The sequence below is a fragment of the Episyrphus balteatus genome, chromosome 2, assembly GCF_945859705.1.
Source record: "Episyrphus balteatus chromosome 2, idEpiBalt1.1, whole genome shotgun sequence".
Taxonomy (NCBI): Eukaryota; Metazoa; Arthropoda; class Insecta; order Diptera; family Syrphidae; genus Episyrphus; species Episyrphus balteatus.
This window is the reverse complement of record NC_079135.1, coordinates 43,856,468-43,873,932: the sequence shown is the minus strand read 5'-3', so window position 1 is coordinate 43,873,932 and position 17,465 is coordinate 43,856,468. Positions and strand designations below refer to the sequence as shown.

Genomic DNA, 17,465 nt, shown 5'->3' with positions numbered 1-17,465 from the left:
ACTCTAATTTTCCAAAATTTTATTTTTACACATGAGAAAAAAAAGTCGAAAAAAGGACTGACTTTATCAAATCAAATCGCTCTAGCTCAGTTGGATGCAAAATGACGCAGCTGAGCTTTTGGATTTTTATTAAGAAATATATAAGGATTTTGAATCAGCTGAGCTTGGTTTGATTACGTAGGAATCTTTTTTTTCTATGCAATTTGAAGTCGAAAAAGTGTGCAAAAAACGGTGTTTCAAAAAACATTAAATTAAACAACTAAAAATAAATTTTTTTATTTTTTTTTTTTTTCAATTGTTAATTTAAATAATGACACAGCATATGAAAAAAAATAAAAATCAAAACGTTTTAGAAGTCCTCTTCCTAGTTTGAACACTCAAAGTTAAGAAAAAAAAAATAAAAAAACACATTTTTTTTTTTTTCATAATAAAAAATTATTAACTTTGGCCTGCTCTATTAAGGCACACCAATAACCCAAATTGAAAATTTTTTTCGAATACTCGAGCTCCAAACATTTGTGAATGCACTGATCTAAAAAGTTTTTCATTGTAGACCCACCCGAAAAATGAATATTGCAAGCACTTTTGCCTAAATGGGCCACTGTGCGCCGCCGGCCGCAGTGATCAGAAAAATTAAAATAACTTTAAACAGAATTATAGCTTTTCATTTTGAACTAAGTCCCAGTTTGTTCACACTCGATTTTCTTTTAACCAAGGATTTTTCTATGGAATAATCCTTGATTAAGAGATAATCGACTGTGAACAAATTGGCCCTAAGTTGAATTCAAAATAATTTTTATACCTACTTATAATGTTATAATGAATGAAAAAACCTTGCAAGTGTTTCGAAAAATCCTATAGCAAATTTCTGAGAGAATAAAAGTCATAGCATCACGGTGACTATGATTATGAAGCTTAGAGCTACCGCACAAGATATCTATATAACTCAACCTCCTACCCAAGATTTAAATAGCAACTATGTGGCCACGAGAACACTCATTTAAAGCCTTATCTCAATTAACCAATAACTTAATTGGTCAAACAATCAATTTGAATTAATTTAGATCAATCTAAAATGACTAAACCACCTCATAATCGGTCTTCGACAATAACTTCAAAAAACCACAATTTCACCTAAATCTACTTCAAACAATGATGAATAACCGATAGCCCAGTTAAGGTCAAAATAATATATGCAATACAAGACAGCGGTTTTTTAATTCCTGAAAATCCCAAAAGAAAATATAAAAAAAAAAAAAGTACGTATACGTCGCAGTGAACAGCAATAAAATGGTTAGAGTTGTTAATTTTGGATCAAGTTAAACCCAATGATGATAAATAATGAAAAACATCTACATCTTAAGTTAAGCTTTGAGTGAATGATTTCAATTTCTCCAGGCCTTTTTAAAAATCATCAAAAATGTAACACATTCTCTAATGCAAATTTCTTAAAAGCTTTATATTAATTTATTCTTGATTTTTAATTTTTTGTATTTTTAATGATAACATACAAAAATGCTCAATTTAGCTATCATACAATTTTACTTTGAGATGTTGATGGCATTATACAATCGGTACTGTCAGACTTTGGTTTTCTTTTACCGAATATTGCCTTCTCAATCACCAATATGGGAGCTTCAAAAGAAAGTGATAAAACGATTGACGACAAAAGAGTTAATCCGATAGTTTTCCAAAATTCAAGAAACTGAAAATATATTCAAATAAAATAATGATTTTTAAAATTGGAAAAAGAAATATCAATACCATTGTATAGTCGGAGAAATAAACATCTGTTCGTATTATTCCATAATTGATTTCCTGCACCAGCAAATGAACCAAATACATGCAGTATGTCAATCGACCTATTGGCTGCCAGAAAGGATGTGAAAGTATAGAATTCACCAAACCACCATAGCCGAAGTGACAAGTAAAAACAATCCATGCTAAGGCTAAAGTCCAAAAGACACGTTTTAGCGATTCGTTTGCTGCTGCATAACCAACGCTCGAATTAAATGGAAAGTCTAAGAAAAAGTGAAGACCGAAAACGATAAAAAACATAGTTCCCAGAGAAATGATCCATCCAATTAGTTGAAGAATCTATAATATAAAGGATATTTAAGTAAGTAATTTATTTAAAAAATGTAAAATAAAAATATAGCATACCCTTGGCATTCGAATAGTCTTATTTCGATTGATGTGGAATATATACCCAAAGATTATACCAATAAGCCATGGCGGACACCTAGTATGAGCTTTTCCATAGGTACGTGGCATTGAACCTAACGGATTACCAAGACTGAAAAATCAAAAAAATATTTTTAAACTTAAACAAAAAGTCCCATTTCCAATTCTTACCCTCCGACATTGGTGTATCCTTCGACAAAGAACGTTGCTATAACGCAACCAATTGACAAGATGGCCAGAAGTACTATCGCTGGTATAAACTTTTTACCCCATTTCCATAAAGGTATAAGAATCAGTGGGGAAATAATATAAAGTTGAGTATCGCAGGCCAAATACCATGCTTGAGCAACACACTTTTTTGATAAACAAATAAAAAATAAAGTTTTGGTTTTCAAGTTTTTTTTTTTTTAACTTACCGAAAAAGAAGACTTGACGTAGTTTTGTACGTAGAGTAAAGTAAGCCACCAGCTTTCATCACAATCTTTAGATGGTGTCCTTAAAGGTCCACTTCCAATGTACTTATTTATTGTGACATAAAAAAGCACCACGGCTGCTAGAGCTGGTGTAAGACGAATGTAACGATGAAGATACATCAAGCCAATATTTAGTTTTCCTTTCCTTAAAGCATAGATATTGTTTAAAAAATTAAAAATTAATTTACTCTGAATTCTTACGTTCTATCCAATTCTTTTAAAACCACCCAAGCTACAAGTAATCCGCTAAGGAAAAAGAAAGAATCAACTGAAACGGTTGCCATTAAAATTCCCAACGATGCAAAATTATTAGACCACTGAAATTAAAAGTATATTTTTTTGTAGTTGACTGGAGAGATGGATATTTTGGCTATATTGACTTACCGTAAGCAAATCTAAACTATTAATCATGTTTAGATATCCGTATCTGCCGTAATTATGACAATGTATGACCCAAAACATTGGAAACACTCGAATTCCGGTCAAACATGTGATCGAGTTTGATGATTTCTCCGTATTAATCATGAATAGTTTTCTTCCATTTGTTATGACCGAAAATGCAAGAAATAGTTGTACAGGTTTTTCTAAATGAGAAAAAGTTAAATGGGTCTTTTAAAAAATATTTCCACAAAAACTGAATCTGATCTTACTTTGAATATGTGCAGTCGCCAAATCGTAAAGTGTACTCAAGATCATTAGTACCCCAATAAAGGAAAAGAATATTCTGTTTAAAAAGAAACGAATCGTGGTTGAATATGTGAAGACCAGAATTTGACAGTGCATTAAGCTTTTCTTCAAATTAGTGTATGCTACCTATACTATAATATAACTTGACAAAGTTTTTCCATGTTATAAACTGGTTCCATAAAGGACTCTACAGGTTTTTTTTGTTAAAAGTTGCGGTTAAAAAATCAGCTGTATACATCTAGCCCGATCAATCTAGAAATTTTATCAAAGTTAATTTAAGTACAAAATTTTTTGATGCAGTTAGGTTCCTTTAATGGAGGAGAATATAGAACCACAGTTTTACACCAAAATTTGATATGGCGTATCCCCCAAAAAGGCCTCCTGACATTTATCTATCCACATTTATCTATCGACATTTATCTATCGACATTTATCGATCCACATTTATCTGTCCACATTTATCTATCCACATTTATCTATCGACATTTATCTATCGACATTTATCGATCCACATTTATCTATCCACATTTATCTATCGACATTTATCTATCCACATTTATCTATCCACATTTATCTATCGACATTTATCTATCCACATTTATCTATCGACATTTATCTATCCACATTTATCTATCGACATTTATCGATCCACATTTATCTATCCACATTTATCTATCCACATTTATCTATCGACATTTATCTATCCACATTTATCTATCCACATTTATCTATCGACATTTATCTATCCACATTTATCTATCCAAATTTATCTATCCACATTTATCTATCGACATTTATCTATCGACATTTATCTATCCACATTTATCTATCCACATTTATCTATCCACATTTATCTATCCACATTTATCCAGAGACATTTATCTATCGACATTTATCTATCCACATTTATCTATCGATATTTATCTATCGACATTTATCTATCGACATTTATCGATCCTCATTTATCTATCGACATTTATCGAGAGACATTTATCGATCCCCATTTATCGAGAGACATTTATCGAGAGACATTTATCGAGAGACATTTATCGAGAGACATTTATCGTGAGACATTTATCGAGAGACATTTATCGATCCCCATTTATCTATCCACATTTATCTATCGACATTTATCTATCGACATTTATCGATCCACATTTATCTGTCCACATTTATCTATCCACATTTATCTATCGACATTTATCTATCGACATTTATCGATCCACATTTATCTATCCACATTTATCTATCGACATTTATCTATCCACATTTATCTATCGACATTTATCTATCCACATTTATCGAGAGACATTTATCTATCCACATTTATCTATCCACATTTATCTATCGACATTTATTTATTGACATTTATCGTGAGACATTTATCGAGACACATTTATCGAGAGACATTTATCGTGAGACATCTATCGAGAGACATTTATCGATCCCCATTTATCTATCCACATTTATCTATCGACATTTATCTATCGACATTTATCTATAAACATTTATCTATCCACATTTATCTATCGACATTTATCTATCCACATTTATCGATCCACATTTATCTATCCACATTTATCTATCGAAATTTATATATCCACATTTATCTATCCACATTTATCTATCCACATTTATCTATCGACATTTATCGATCCACATTTATCTATCCACATTTATCTATCGACATTTATTTATAGACATTTATCGAGAGACATTTATCGTGAGACATTTATCGAGAGACATTTATCGATCCACATTTATCTATCCACATTTATCTATCCAGATTTATCTATCGACATTTATCTATCGACATTTATCTATCCACATTTATCTATCGACATTTATGTATCGACATTTATCTATCCACATTTATCTATCGACATTTATCTATCCACATTTATCTATCGACATTTATCGATCCACATTTATCGAGAGACATTTATCTATCGACATTTATTTATCGACATTTATCGAAAGACATTTATCGATCCACATTTATCTATCCACATTTATCTATCGACATTTATCTATCGACATTTATCTATCCACATTTATCTATCCACATTTATCTATCGACATTTATCGATCCACATTTATCTATCCACATTTATCTATCGACATTTATTTATCGACATTAATCGAGAGACATTTGTCTATCCACATTTATCTATCGACATTTATCGATCCACATTTATCTATCCACATTTATCTATCCACATTTATCTATCGACATTTATCTATCGACATTTATCGATCCACATTTATCTGTCCACATTTATCTATCCACATTTATCTATCGACATTTATCTATCGACATTTATCGATCCACATTTATCTATCCACATTTATCTATCGACATTTATCTATCCACATTTATCTATCGACATTTATCTATCCACATTTATCTATCGACATTTATCTATCCACATTTATCTATCGACATTTATCTATCCACATTTATCTATCCACATTTATCTATCGACATTTATTTATTGACATTTATCGTGAGACATTTATCGAGACACATTTATCGAGAGACATTTATCGTGAGACATCTATCGAGAGACATTTATCGATCCCCATTTATCTATCCACATTTATCTATCGACATTTATCTATCGACATTTATCTATAAACATTTATCTATCCACATTTATCTATCGACATTTATCTATCCACATTTATCGATCCACATTTATCTATCCACATTTATCTATCGAAATTTATATATCCACATTTATCTATCCACATTTATCTATCCACATTTATCTATCGACATTTATCGATCCACATTTATCTATCCACATTTATCTATCGACATTTATTTATAGACATTTATCGAGAGACATTTATCGTGAGACATTTATCGAGAGACATTTATCGATCCACATTTATCTATCCACATTTATCTATCCAGATTTATCTATCGACATTTATCTATCGACATTTATCTATCCACATTTATCTATCGACATTTATGTATCGACATTTATCTATCCACATTTATCTATCGACATTTATCTATCCACATTTATCTATCGACATTTATCGAGAGACATTTATCTATCGACATTTATTTATCGACATTTATCGAAAGACATTTATCGATCCACATTTATCTATCCACATTTATCTATCGACATTTATCTATCGACATTTATCTATCCACATTTATCTATCCACATTTATCTATCGACATTTATCGATCCACATTTATCTATCCACATTTATCTATCGACATTTATTTATCGACATTAATCGAGAGACATTTGTCTATCCACATTTATCTATCGACATTTATCGATCCACATTTATCTATCCACATTTATCTATCCACATTTATCTATCCACATTTATCTATCGACATTTATCTATCGACATTTGTCTTATCGACATTTATCGATCCACATTTATCGAGAGACATTTATCGATCCCCATTTATCTATCCACATTTATCTATCGACATTTATCTATCCACATTTATCTATCGACATTTATCTATCGACATTTATCTATCCACATTTATCTATCGACGTTTATCTATCCACATTTATCTATCCACATTTATCTATCCACATTTATCTATCGACATTTATTTATCGACATTTATCGAGAGACATTTATCGTGAGACATTTATCGAGAGACATTTATCGATCCACATTTATCTATCCACATTTATCTATCCACATTTATCTATCGACATTTATCTATCCACATTTATCGAGAGACATTTATCGATCCACATTTATCGATCCCCATTTATCTATCCACATTTATCTATCGACATTTATCTATCCACATTTATCTATCCACATTTATCTATCGACATTTATCTATCGACATTTATCTATCCACATTTATCTATCGACGTTTATCTATCCACATTTATCTATCCACATTTATCTATCGACATTTATTTATCGACATTTATCGAGAGACATTTATCGTGAGACATTTATCGAGAGACATTTATCGATCCACATTTATCTATCCACATTTATCTATCCACATTTATCTATCGACATTTATCTATCCACATTTATCGAGAGACATTTATCGATCCACATTTATCGATCCCCATTTATCTATCCACATTTATCTATCGACATTTATCTATCCACATTTATCTATCGACGTTTATCTATCCACATTTATCGAGAGACATTTATCGATCCCCATTAATCTATCCACATTTATCTATCGACATTTATCGATCCACATTTATCTATCCACATTTATCTATCGACATTTATCTATCGACATTTATCTATCGACATTTATCTATCCACATTTATCTATCGACATTTATCTATCCACATTTATCGAGAGACATTTATCGATCCACATTTATCGATCCCCATTTATCTATCCACATTTATCTATCGACATTTATCGATCCACATTTATCTATCCACATTTATCTATCGACATTTATCTATCGACATTTATCGATCCACATTTATCTATCGACGTTTATCTATCCACATTTATCTATCCACATTTATCTATCCACATTTTTCTATCGACATTTATTTATCGATATTTATCTATCGACATTTATCGATCCACATTTATCTATCCACATTTATCTATCGACATTTATCTATCCACATTTATCTGTCCACATTTATCTATCCACATTTATCTATCGACATTTATCTATCGACATTTATCGATCCACATTTATCTATCCACATTTATCTATCCACATTTATCTATCGACATTTATCTATCGACATTTATCTATCGACATTTATCTATCCACATTTATCTATCGACATTTATCGATCCACATTTATCTATCCACATTTATCTATCCACATTTATCTATCGACATTTATCTATCCACATTTATCTATCCACATTTATCTATCGACATTTATATATCCACATTTATCTATCCACATTTATCTATCGACATTTATCTATCGACATTTATCTATCCAAATTTATCTATCCACATTTATCTATCGACATTTATCTATCGACATTTATCTATCCACATTTATCTATCCACATTTATCTATCCACATTTATCCAGAGACATTTATCTATCGACATTTATCTATCCACATTTATCTATCCACATTTATCTATCGATATTTATCCATCGACATTTATCTATCGACATTTATCGATCCTCATTTATCTATCGACATTTATCGAGAGACATTTATCGATCCCCATTTATCGAGAGACATTTATCGAGAGACATTTATCGAGAGACATTTATCGAGAGACATTTATCGTGAGACATTTATCGAGAGACATTTATCGATCCCCATTTATCTATCCACATTTATCTATCGACATTTATCTATCGACATTTATCGATCCACATTTATCTGTCCACATTTATCTATCCACATTTATCTATCGACATTTATCTATCGACATTTATCGATCCACATTTATCTATCCACATTTATCTATCGACATTTATCTATCCACATTTATCTATCCACATTTATCTATCGACATTTATCTATCGACATTTATCTATCGACATTTATCTATCCACATTTATCTATCGACATTTATCTATCCACATTTATCTATCGACATTTATCTATCCACATTTATCTATCCACATTTATCTATCGACATTTATCTATCGACATTTATCGATCCACATTTATCTATCCAAATTTATCTATCGACATTTATCTATCGACATTTATCTATCCACATTTATCTATCCACATTTATCTATCGACATTTATTTATTGACATTTATCGAGAGACATTTATCGTGAGACATTTATCGAGAGACATTTATCGTGAGACATTTATCGAGACACATTTATCGAGAGACATTTATCGTGAGACATCTATCGAGAGACATTTATCGATCCCCATTTATCTATCCACATTTATCTATCGACATTTATCTATCGACATTTATCTATAAACATTTATCTATCCACATTTATCTATCGACATTTATCTATCCACATTTATCGATCCACATTTATCTATCCACATTTATCTATCGAAATTTATATATCCACATTTATCTATCCACATTTATCTATCCACATTTATCTATCGACATTTATCGATCCACATTTATCTATCCACATTTATCTATCGACATTTATTTATAGACATTTATCGAGAGACATTTATCGTGAGACATTTATCGAGAGACATTTATCGATCCACATTTATCTATCCACATTTATCTATCCAGATTTATCTATCGACATTTATCTATCGACATTTATCTATCCACATTTATCTATCGACATTTATCGATCCACATTTATCGAGAGACATTTATCTATCGACATTTATTTATCGACATTTATCGAGAGACATTTATCGTGAGACATTTATCGAGAGACATTTATCTATCCACATTTATCTATCGACATTTATGTATCGACATTTATCTATCCACATTTATCTATCGACATTTATCTATCCACATTTATCTATCGACATTTATCGATCCACATTTATCGAGAGACATTTATCTATCGACATTTATTTATCGACATTTATCGAAAGACATTTATCGATCCACATTTATCTATCCACATTTATCTATCGACATTTATCTATCGACATTTATCTATCCACATTTATCTATCCACATTTATCTATCGACATTTATCGATCCACATTTATCTATCCTTATGTATCTATCGACATTTATTTATCGACATTAATCGAGAGACATTTGTCTATCCACATTTATCTATCGACATTTATCGATCCACATTTATCTATCCACATTTATCTATCCACATTTATCTATCCACATTTATCTATCGACATTTATCTATCGACATTTGTCTATCCACATTTATCTATCGACATTTATCGATCCACATTTATCGAGAGACATTTATCGATCCACATTTATCTATCCACATTTATCTATCGACATTTATCTATCCACATTTATCTATCCACATTTATCTATCGACATTTATCTATCGACATTTATCTATCCACATTTATCTATCGACGTTTATCTATCCACATTTATCTATCCACATTTATCTATCCACATTTATCTATCGACATTTATCTATCGACATTTATCTATCCACATTTATCTATCGACATTTATCGATCCACATTTATCGAGAGACATTTATCGATCCACATTTATCGATCCCCATTTATCTATCCACATTTATCTATCGACATTTATCTATCCACATTTATCTATCCACATTTATCTATCGACATTTATCTATCGACATTTATCTATCCACATTTATCTATCCACATTTATCTATCGACGTTTATCTATCCACATTTATCTATCCACATTTATCTATCCACATTTATCTATCGACATTTATTTATCGACATTTTTCGAGAGACATTTATCGTGAGACATTTATCGAGAGACATTTATCGATCCACATTTATCTATCCACATTTATCTATCCACATTTATCTATCGACATTTATCTATCGACATTTATCTATCCACATTTATCTATCGACATTTATTTATAGACATTTATCGAGAGACATATATCGTGAGACATTTATCGAGAGACATTTATCGATCCACATTTATCTATCCACATTTATCTATCCACATTTATCTATCGACATTTATCTATCCACATTTATCTATCCACATTTATTTATAGACATTTATCGAGAGACATTTATCGTGAGACATTTATCGATCCACATTTATCGATCCACATTTATCTATCCACATTTATCTAACCAGATTTATCTATCGACATTTATCTATCGACATTTATCTATCCACATTTATCTATCGACATTTATCGATCCACATTTATCGAGAGACATTTATCTATCGACATTTATATATCGACATTTATCGAGAGACATTTATCGTGAGACATTTATCGAGAGACATTTATCTATCGACATTTATCTATCGACATTTATCTATCCACATTTATCTATCCACATTTATCTATCGACATTTATCTATCGACATTTGTCTATCCACATTTATCTATCGACATTTATCGATCTACATTTATCGAGAGACATTTATCGATCCCCATTTATCTATCCACATTTATCTATCGACATTTATCTATCCACATTTATCTATCCACATTTATCTATCGACATTTATCTATCGACATTTATCTATCCACATTTATCTATCGACGTTTATCTATCCACATTTATCTATCCACATTTATCTATCCACATTTATCTTTCGACATTTATTTATCGACATTTATCGAGAGACATTTATCGTGAGACATTTATCGAGAGACATTTATCGATCCACATTTATCTATCCACATTTATCTATCGACGTTTATCTATCCACATTTATCTATCCACATTTATCTATCCACATTTATCTATCGACATTTATTTATCGACATTTATCGAGAGACATTTATCGTGAGACATTTATAGAGAGACATTTATCGATCCACATTTATCTATACACATTTATCTATCCACATTTATCTATCGACATTTATCTATCCACATTTATCGAGAGACATTTATCGATCCACATTTATCGATCCCCATTTATCTATCCACATTTATCTATCCACATTTATCTATCCACATTTATCTATCCACATTTATCTATCGACATTTATCTATCCACATTTATCTATCGACATTTATCTATCCACATTTATCTATCCACATTTATCTATCGACGTTTATCTATCCACATTTATCTCTCCACATTTATCTATCGACATTTATCTATCGACATTTATCTATCCACATTTATCTATCGACGTTTATCTATCCACATTTATCTATCCACATTTATCTATCCACATTTATCTATCGACATTTATCTATCGACATTTATCTATCCACATTTATCTATCGACATTTATCTATCCACATTTATCTATCGACATTTATTTATCGACATTTATCGAGAGACATTTATCGTGAGACATTTATCGAGAGACATTTATCGATCCACATTTATCTATCCACATTTATCTATCCACATTTATCTATCGACATTTATCTATCCACATTTATCTATCGACATTTATCGATCCACATTTATCGATCCCCATTTATCTATCGACATTTATTTATCGACATTTATCGAGAGACATTAATCGTGAGACATTTATCGAGAGACATTTATCGATCCACATTTATCTATCCACATTTATCTATCCACATTTATCTATCGACATTTATCTATCGACATTTATCTATCCACATTTATCTATCGACGTTTATCTATCCACATTTATCTATCCACATTTATCTATCGACATTTATCTATCGACATTTATCTATCCACATTTATCGATCCACATTTATCTATCGACATTTATCGAGAGACATTTATCGTGAGACATTTATCGAGACACATTTATCGAGAGACATTTATCGTGAGACATCTATCGAGAGACATTTATCGATCCCCATTTATCTATCCACATTTATCTATCGACATTTATCTATCCACATTTATCGATCCACATTTATCTATCCACATTTATCTATCCACATTTATCGAGAGACATTTATCGTGAGACATTTATCGAGAGACATTTATCGAGAGACATTTATCGCGAGACATTTATCGAAAGACATTTATCTCGAGACATTTATCATGAGACATTTATCATGAGACATTTATCATGGGACATTTATCTCGAGACATTTATCTCGAGACATTTATCTCGAGACATTTATCTCGAGCCATTTATCATGAGATATCTATCATGAGACATTTATCATGAGTTATTTATCTCGAGACATTTATCATGAGACATTTATCATGAGACATTTATCATGAGACATTTATCGTGAGACATTTTTCGTGAGACATTTATCGTTAGACATTTATCGAGAGACATTTATCGAGAGACATTTATCGAGAGACATTTATCGAGAGACATTTATCGAGAAACATTTATCGAGAGACATTTATCATGAGACATTTATCATAAGACATTTATCATGAGACATTTATCGTGAGACATTTATTGTGAGACATTTATCGTGAGACATTTATCGAGAGACATTTATCGAGAGACATTTATCATGAGACTTCATTGTTTCGGCTGTTTTGGTATGAAATTTTTAAAAAACATTATTCTAATAGGGAATTTAATTCTGTACAAAAGTTTTAAATGCAATATATCAAAATTTTGCTCGGCCTACGAGATATATTGAAAAAAAAAAACAAAAAAGGGGCTTTTCCACCCTTATCTTCAATTTCCACCCTCTCATTTAATAGCACTCCGCGGTTTTATCTTCTCTTATAACCCATTGAACGATTCCTGCAATAAAAACCCGTGAACGTCTTAGTTACTTTCTGAATGACATAATCAATAGCCTAGGATGAAAAAAAAAAATTCTGGGGATGCGATACATTTTTCCTCCAATCTCAAAAACTAAAATACTTATAAGCATGTGGTTTTTTGTTTTCGAATAGAAATTTATAAGACCATTGAATTATGTAAAAAAATTGTACCTTTTATTTAAAAAAATGGAAAAAAAAATAAACTTGAAAAAAAAATTTTTTTTTCTAAAATTTCTCAGAACATATTTGCTCAACCAACTTAAATTAAAGACTTAGTTCAAGAACAATATTATAGCTTTCGAAAAACATATACAAAACCAAAATGTCTTTTTTCGATGTTTTTTAACAATTTTTTCCCCATTCTAAGTCAAAATGCTTATAACTCCAAAAAGGGATCAGGTACGATTTTGAAGTTTACATATTTAGAATCCTGAAATCAGTCCGAACAATCCTGCATCATCACTTTCGGGGTCCATTATTGTAAAACCTGCCGCGTCTTCAAGATCACCGTGTAAGGGTAAGGTGCTCAACTGACAGTCAGGTTCCATTTCCGGCATTAACAATTCTTTTTTTTACCTTTTTTATTTTTCTTCAAAATGAAAAAAATTTAAAAAAACTGACTTGATGCATTTTTTTGCAATAAGAAATCATATAAAATGATAATACAGGCGTTTCATTAAAAAAAAAAATGGTCATTATATTTTTGACCGCACTTTGTATGGGATGGTACCCACTGTGCAATGTTGTTAAGGCTTAAGACTGTATCCACGTCTAGGAGATGAAGAGGGCCTCCAAGAAAATGTGGATACAGGGCCCCCAAAGGGCTAGTTACGCCACTGGTGTTGTTAATACACTAGCCCAAAAAAAATAAAGGAACTAAAAAAAATCGTAATTTTTTAGTGGTTTTCGATAGACTGTATCTCAGTAAAAATTATCGTATCTTGACAAAACAAAATTATTGGGAAAGCTACAATCTTCTACTTTTAAGATTTTAGTTCTTAATATTTTATTTCAAACAAAATAGCTTAATCATTCGAACTGTTCAAAAACCAAAATTTTCTAACTTTTTTTTTGTTTTTATTTTCTTCTTAAGAAAGTGGGAAAGGGCCATTTATTTATTTTTCAAATTTTTTTAGACTGCAATATCAGTCATCAAACCAAAAATTATACATACTTTGGACTTTGACCTCAACTCAACAACGGATCACTTTACAAAAAATTTAAGGATACATTAAAAAACTTCATTGTTAAAAAAAAATGTTCTTACATTTGAGATCAATTTAGAAAAGCTATCACAATAGGCATTTTTACGGTTTTTAGAAAATTTACCGCTTTTCTATGAATATACATATGTGATGAGATTAAAATGAGGCTCAGTTAGTTAGTTATTAATTTTCCAAACATGAATTCCATAGAAAATGTCGTTTGGAGCTTCTTAAGAGAAAAGTTGCAGAATACTTTATAACAGCACAAAATTAGGGCTCAGTTATAGCTATCAGTAAAATCCATCAGTAAAAATTTAGTTTTGCTATTTTAAATACTTTAATCTTATATTTTGTGGAAAATTTTGATGAAATAAATTGAAAACATATTTCCACTAATTTTTTCAAAAAGAATCAATGCATTTTGTGTTAAATTTTATACACAAATTCATTTTATAAATTTTACTGATGAAATTTCATTTTACTGAACAGCTGACTGCCAAATGCCAAAAAAAAATCCATTTCGTTTTACTGATCGCGTTTCATTTTTTTACTGTTCCGGTGCCATCATTAAAAAAATTACTAATGAAATCAACAGTAAAAAAATTTCTTGAGGCGCGAATGTCAAATAAACATTTAATTTAATGACGTAAATTTACTGATTGCTATAAACGCTCATCAGTAAAAGATTTCAGATTCCTGATGTTTCAATTTTTACTTATGGATTTTACTGATAGCTATAACTGAGGCCTTAGCTGCTGAAAAAGCTTAATAGTAATTTAAGGTTGATAACAAGCTCAAAACTAAAATTGAACCATGTTTGAAAAGTGTGTTCTAAATGTGCCCCTAATTATGAAAGTGGACTAAGTCACTCCTAAAAATGGCATCAAATCTAGCCTAAAAATAATTATTATTTAAAAGGTAAAGTTTATTTGAAAGCGAAATTGCAGTAAATAAACTTCTTTATTGCTCCTCTAGTGATTTTATAAAAGAAATACAATTAAATCGTTATAACAAAATTATTATGTAAGTTTTTCTTCAAACAATGCAAAAAGTGACTAAGTCCACTTTCATAATCATGGGCCCAAATAATGAAGGAACTTACAAAAAAGGGAAACATAGGTACAACATTTCCAAAAAACGTGGTTTCCCCTTTTGCATTATTTTGTATTCCAATGTGAACATTTTTACTTTTTTTAATAAATCCGTATTAACGTAATAAGATAAGTTAATAAGACCAAAAAAATGTTAATTACTTCGACTTAAAAAATTAAGCAAAATAAACCAAAAATATGTTTTCTTTCGTATGTGAATGCAATCTAGTCATCTTCTCTGCGCTCTACTCCCGAAAGAGTTCATTTTACAGAAAAATGTTATGGGCATATGTTGTAGATAATTTCACTACGAACGATCAATAGGTCGCGAGATACCTATTTGCAAAAAACTTTTCGTGACTTTTGACACTTATAACTTTTTAAGCCGGCACGATATCAATGTCGATTTTTCACATCTTCATTAAAACGCAGTAATAAAAGTGCATACCTTTCAGCCCGGTAGGAATTTTTCTGCAGATAAATAAAACCCAAAATTACTGGACTAAAATATCGTTTAAAACGATATCTTGATATTGATCGATTGTCAGAAAAAGACCAATTGTTTGGAACAAAATCAAAAGTAACCCATAAATATTTAGTTATAAAAAACTTACATAGCAATGATATCAATAGCCCTAAAATCAGGTTTTCTGGCTACAGAACAGTTGGAAATATTTGCTCCAGCAAGTCGACCATACAAAATATTAGCCGTTGCTTTTTGTAGAATTTTAGTAACAAACTTTGGACTGCATATTTCCGGTATACAAACACCAAGTTGAAAGCTTACAGTCGTTGGTATGACAGCTCTTCCGAAAATCTCTATACCATCCGTATCTGCTGAATAATCCTCATCCAGAACCATTTTAGTTTTTTCCGTAAATAAAGGAAATGATGCAAAACAATATTTCCCATTTGTAATGCCATGCGATGGGATTAAAACAGTAGAAGTTTTCACACACTGATCATAACTACCAAGATCAGTCCAATGACCAGAAAATATTCCTGAAGGAATCTTTCCCCACGAATCAATAACTACAATAAATAATAATTTATTCAAAATTAAATCTTGCTATTTAAAATCTAAAATTTCGAAGGATATGTTTTTAAAAACTCACACTGAATAGATTGCAAAGGATTATTTTTCATCTGTTTCAATTGAAGAAGACATTTAGCTCCGTTAACAATGTTTTCAAAATCAAAATCTGCTAATTTTGAACTTGTCGTTTGAATTTCTTCGAAAAACAAATCTTGTATTAGATCACTGGAAATAGTAACATTTCCAATTATAGTTTTCGACTGCACTTGTAAATGTAAACTATTAAAAATTAACAAAAACACTAATGGAACTTTAAACATGTTTATTAGATTTGATGGTCCTTTAAGTATGATGGTTATAATGGTAAGATCCGACAAAAAGAGAAAATCAACCTTTTTATAAAGAAATAAAAATCAGCAATTTGTTGATAAGATTATTTATTATCGTATTTATTCATTCATAATATTTGAAAAACAGAAGCTAATACGAAAACTGCCAATCTTTATCCTACCTTA

At 30.4% G+C, this 17,465-nt stretch overlaps 1 protein-coding gene across 1 annotated transcript; it reads right to left on the bottom strand.

Moving 5' to 3' along the window:
• Nucleotides 1–1,460: 1,460 nt before the first annotated feature.
• LOC129909410 (nose resistant to fluoxetine protein 6-like) lies at nt 1,461–16,776 on the bottom strand. The gene is made up of 9 exons (XM_055986496.1): nt 16,529–16,776; nt 3,308–3,381; nt 3,042–3,241; nt 2,859–2,974; nt 2,601–2,802; nt 2,356–2,537; nt 2,164–2,296; nt 1,765–2,097; nt 1,461–1,705 (listed from the first exon to the last, which is right to left on the bottom strand). The coding sequence occupies exons 1-9, from the start codon at nt 16,774–16,776 to the stop codon at nt 1,532–1,534; spliced, it is 1,662 nt and encodes a 553-aa protein (XP_055842471.1). The 3' UTR covers nt 1,461–1,531.
• Between the last annotated feature and the right edge of the window lie 689 nt (nt 16,777–17,465).

Excerpts from the sequence above, each read along its gene's own strand:
- LOC129909410 (XM_055986496.1), bottom strand. The coding sequence starts at position 16,776 with ATGGTTCTGGATGAGGATTATTCAGCAGATACGGATGGTATAGAGATT. Across the intron at positions 2,975-3,041 it reads ATAGTTTAGATTTGCTTACG|TGGTCTAATAATTTTGCATC; the intron begins GTAAGTCAATAT and ends TTTTAATTTCAG. Across the intron at positions 2,803-2,858 it reads TTAAAAGAATTGGATAGAAC|GAAAGGAAAACTAAATATTG; the intron begins GTAAGAATTCAG and ends CTATGCTTTAAG.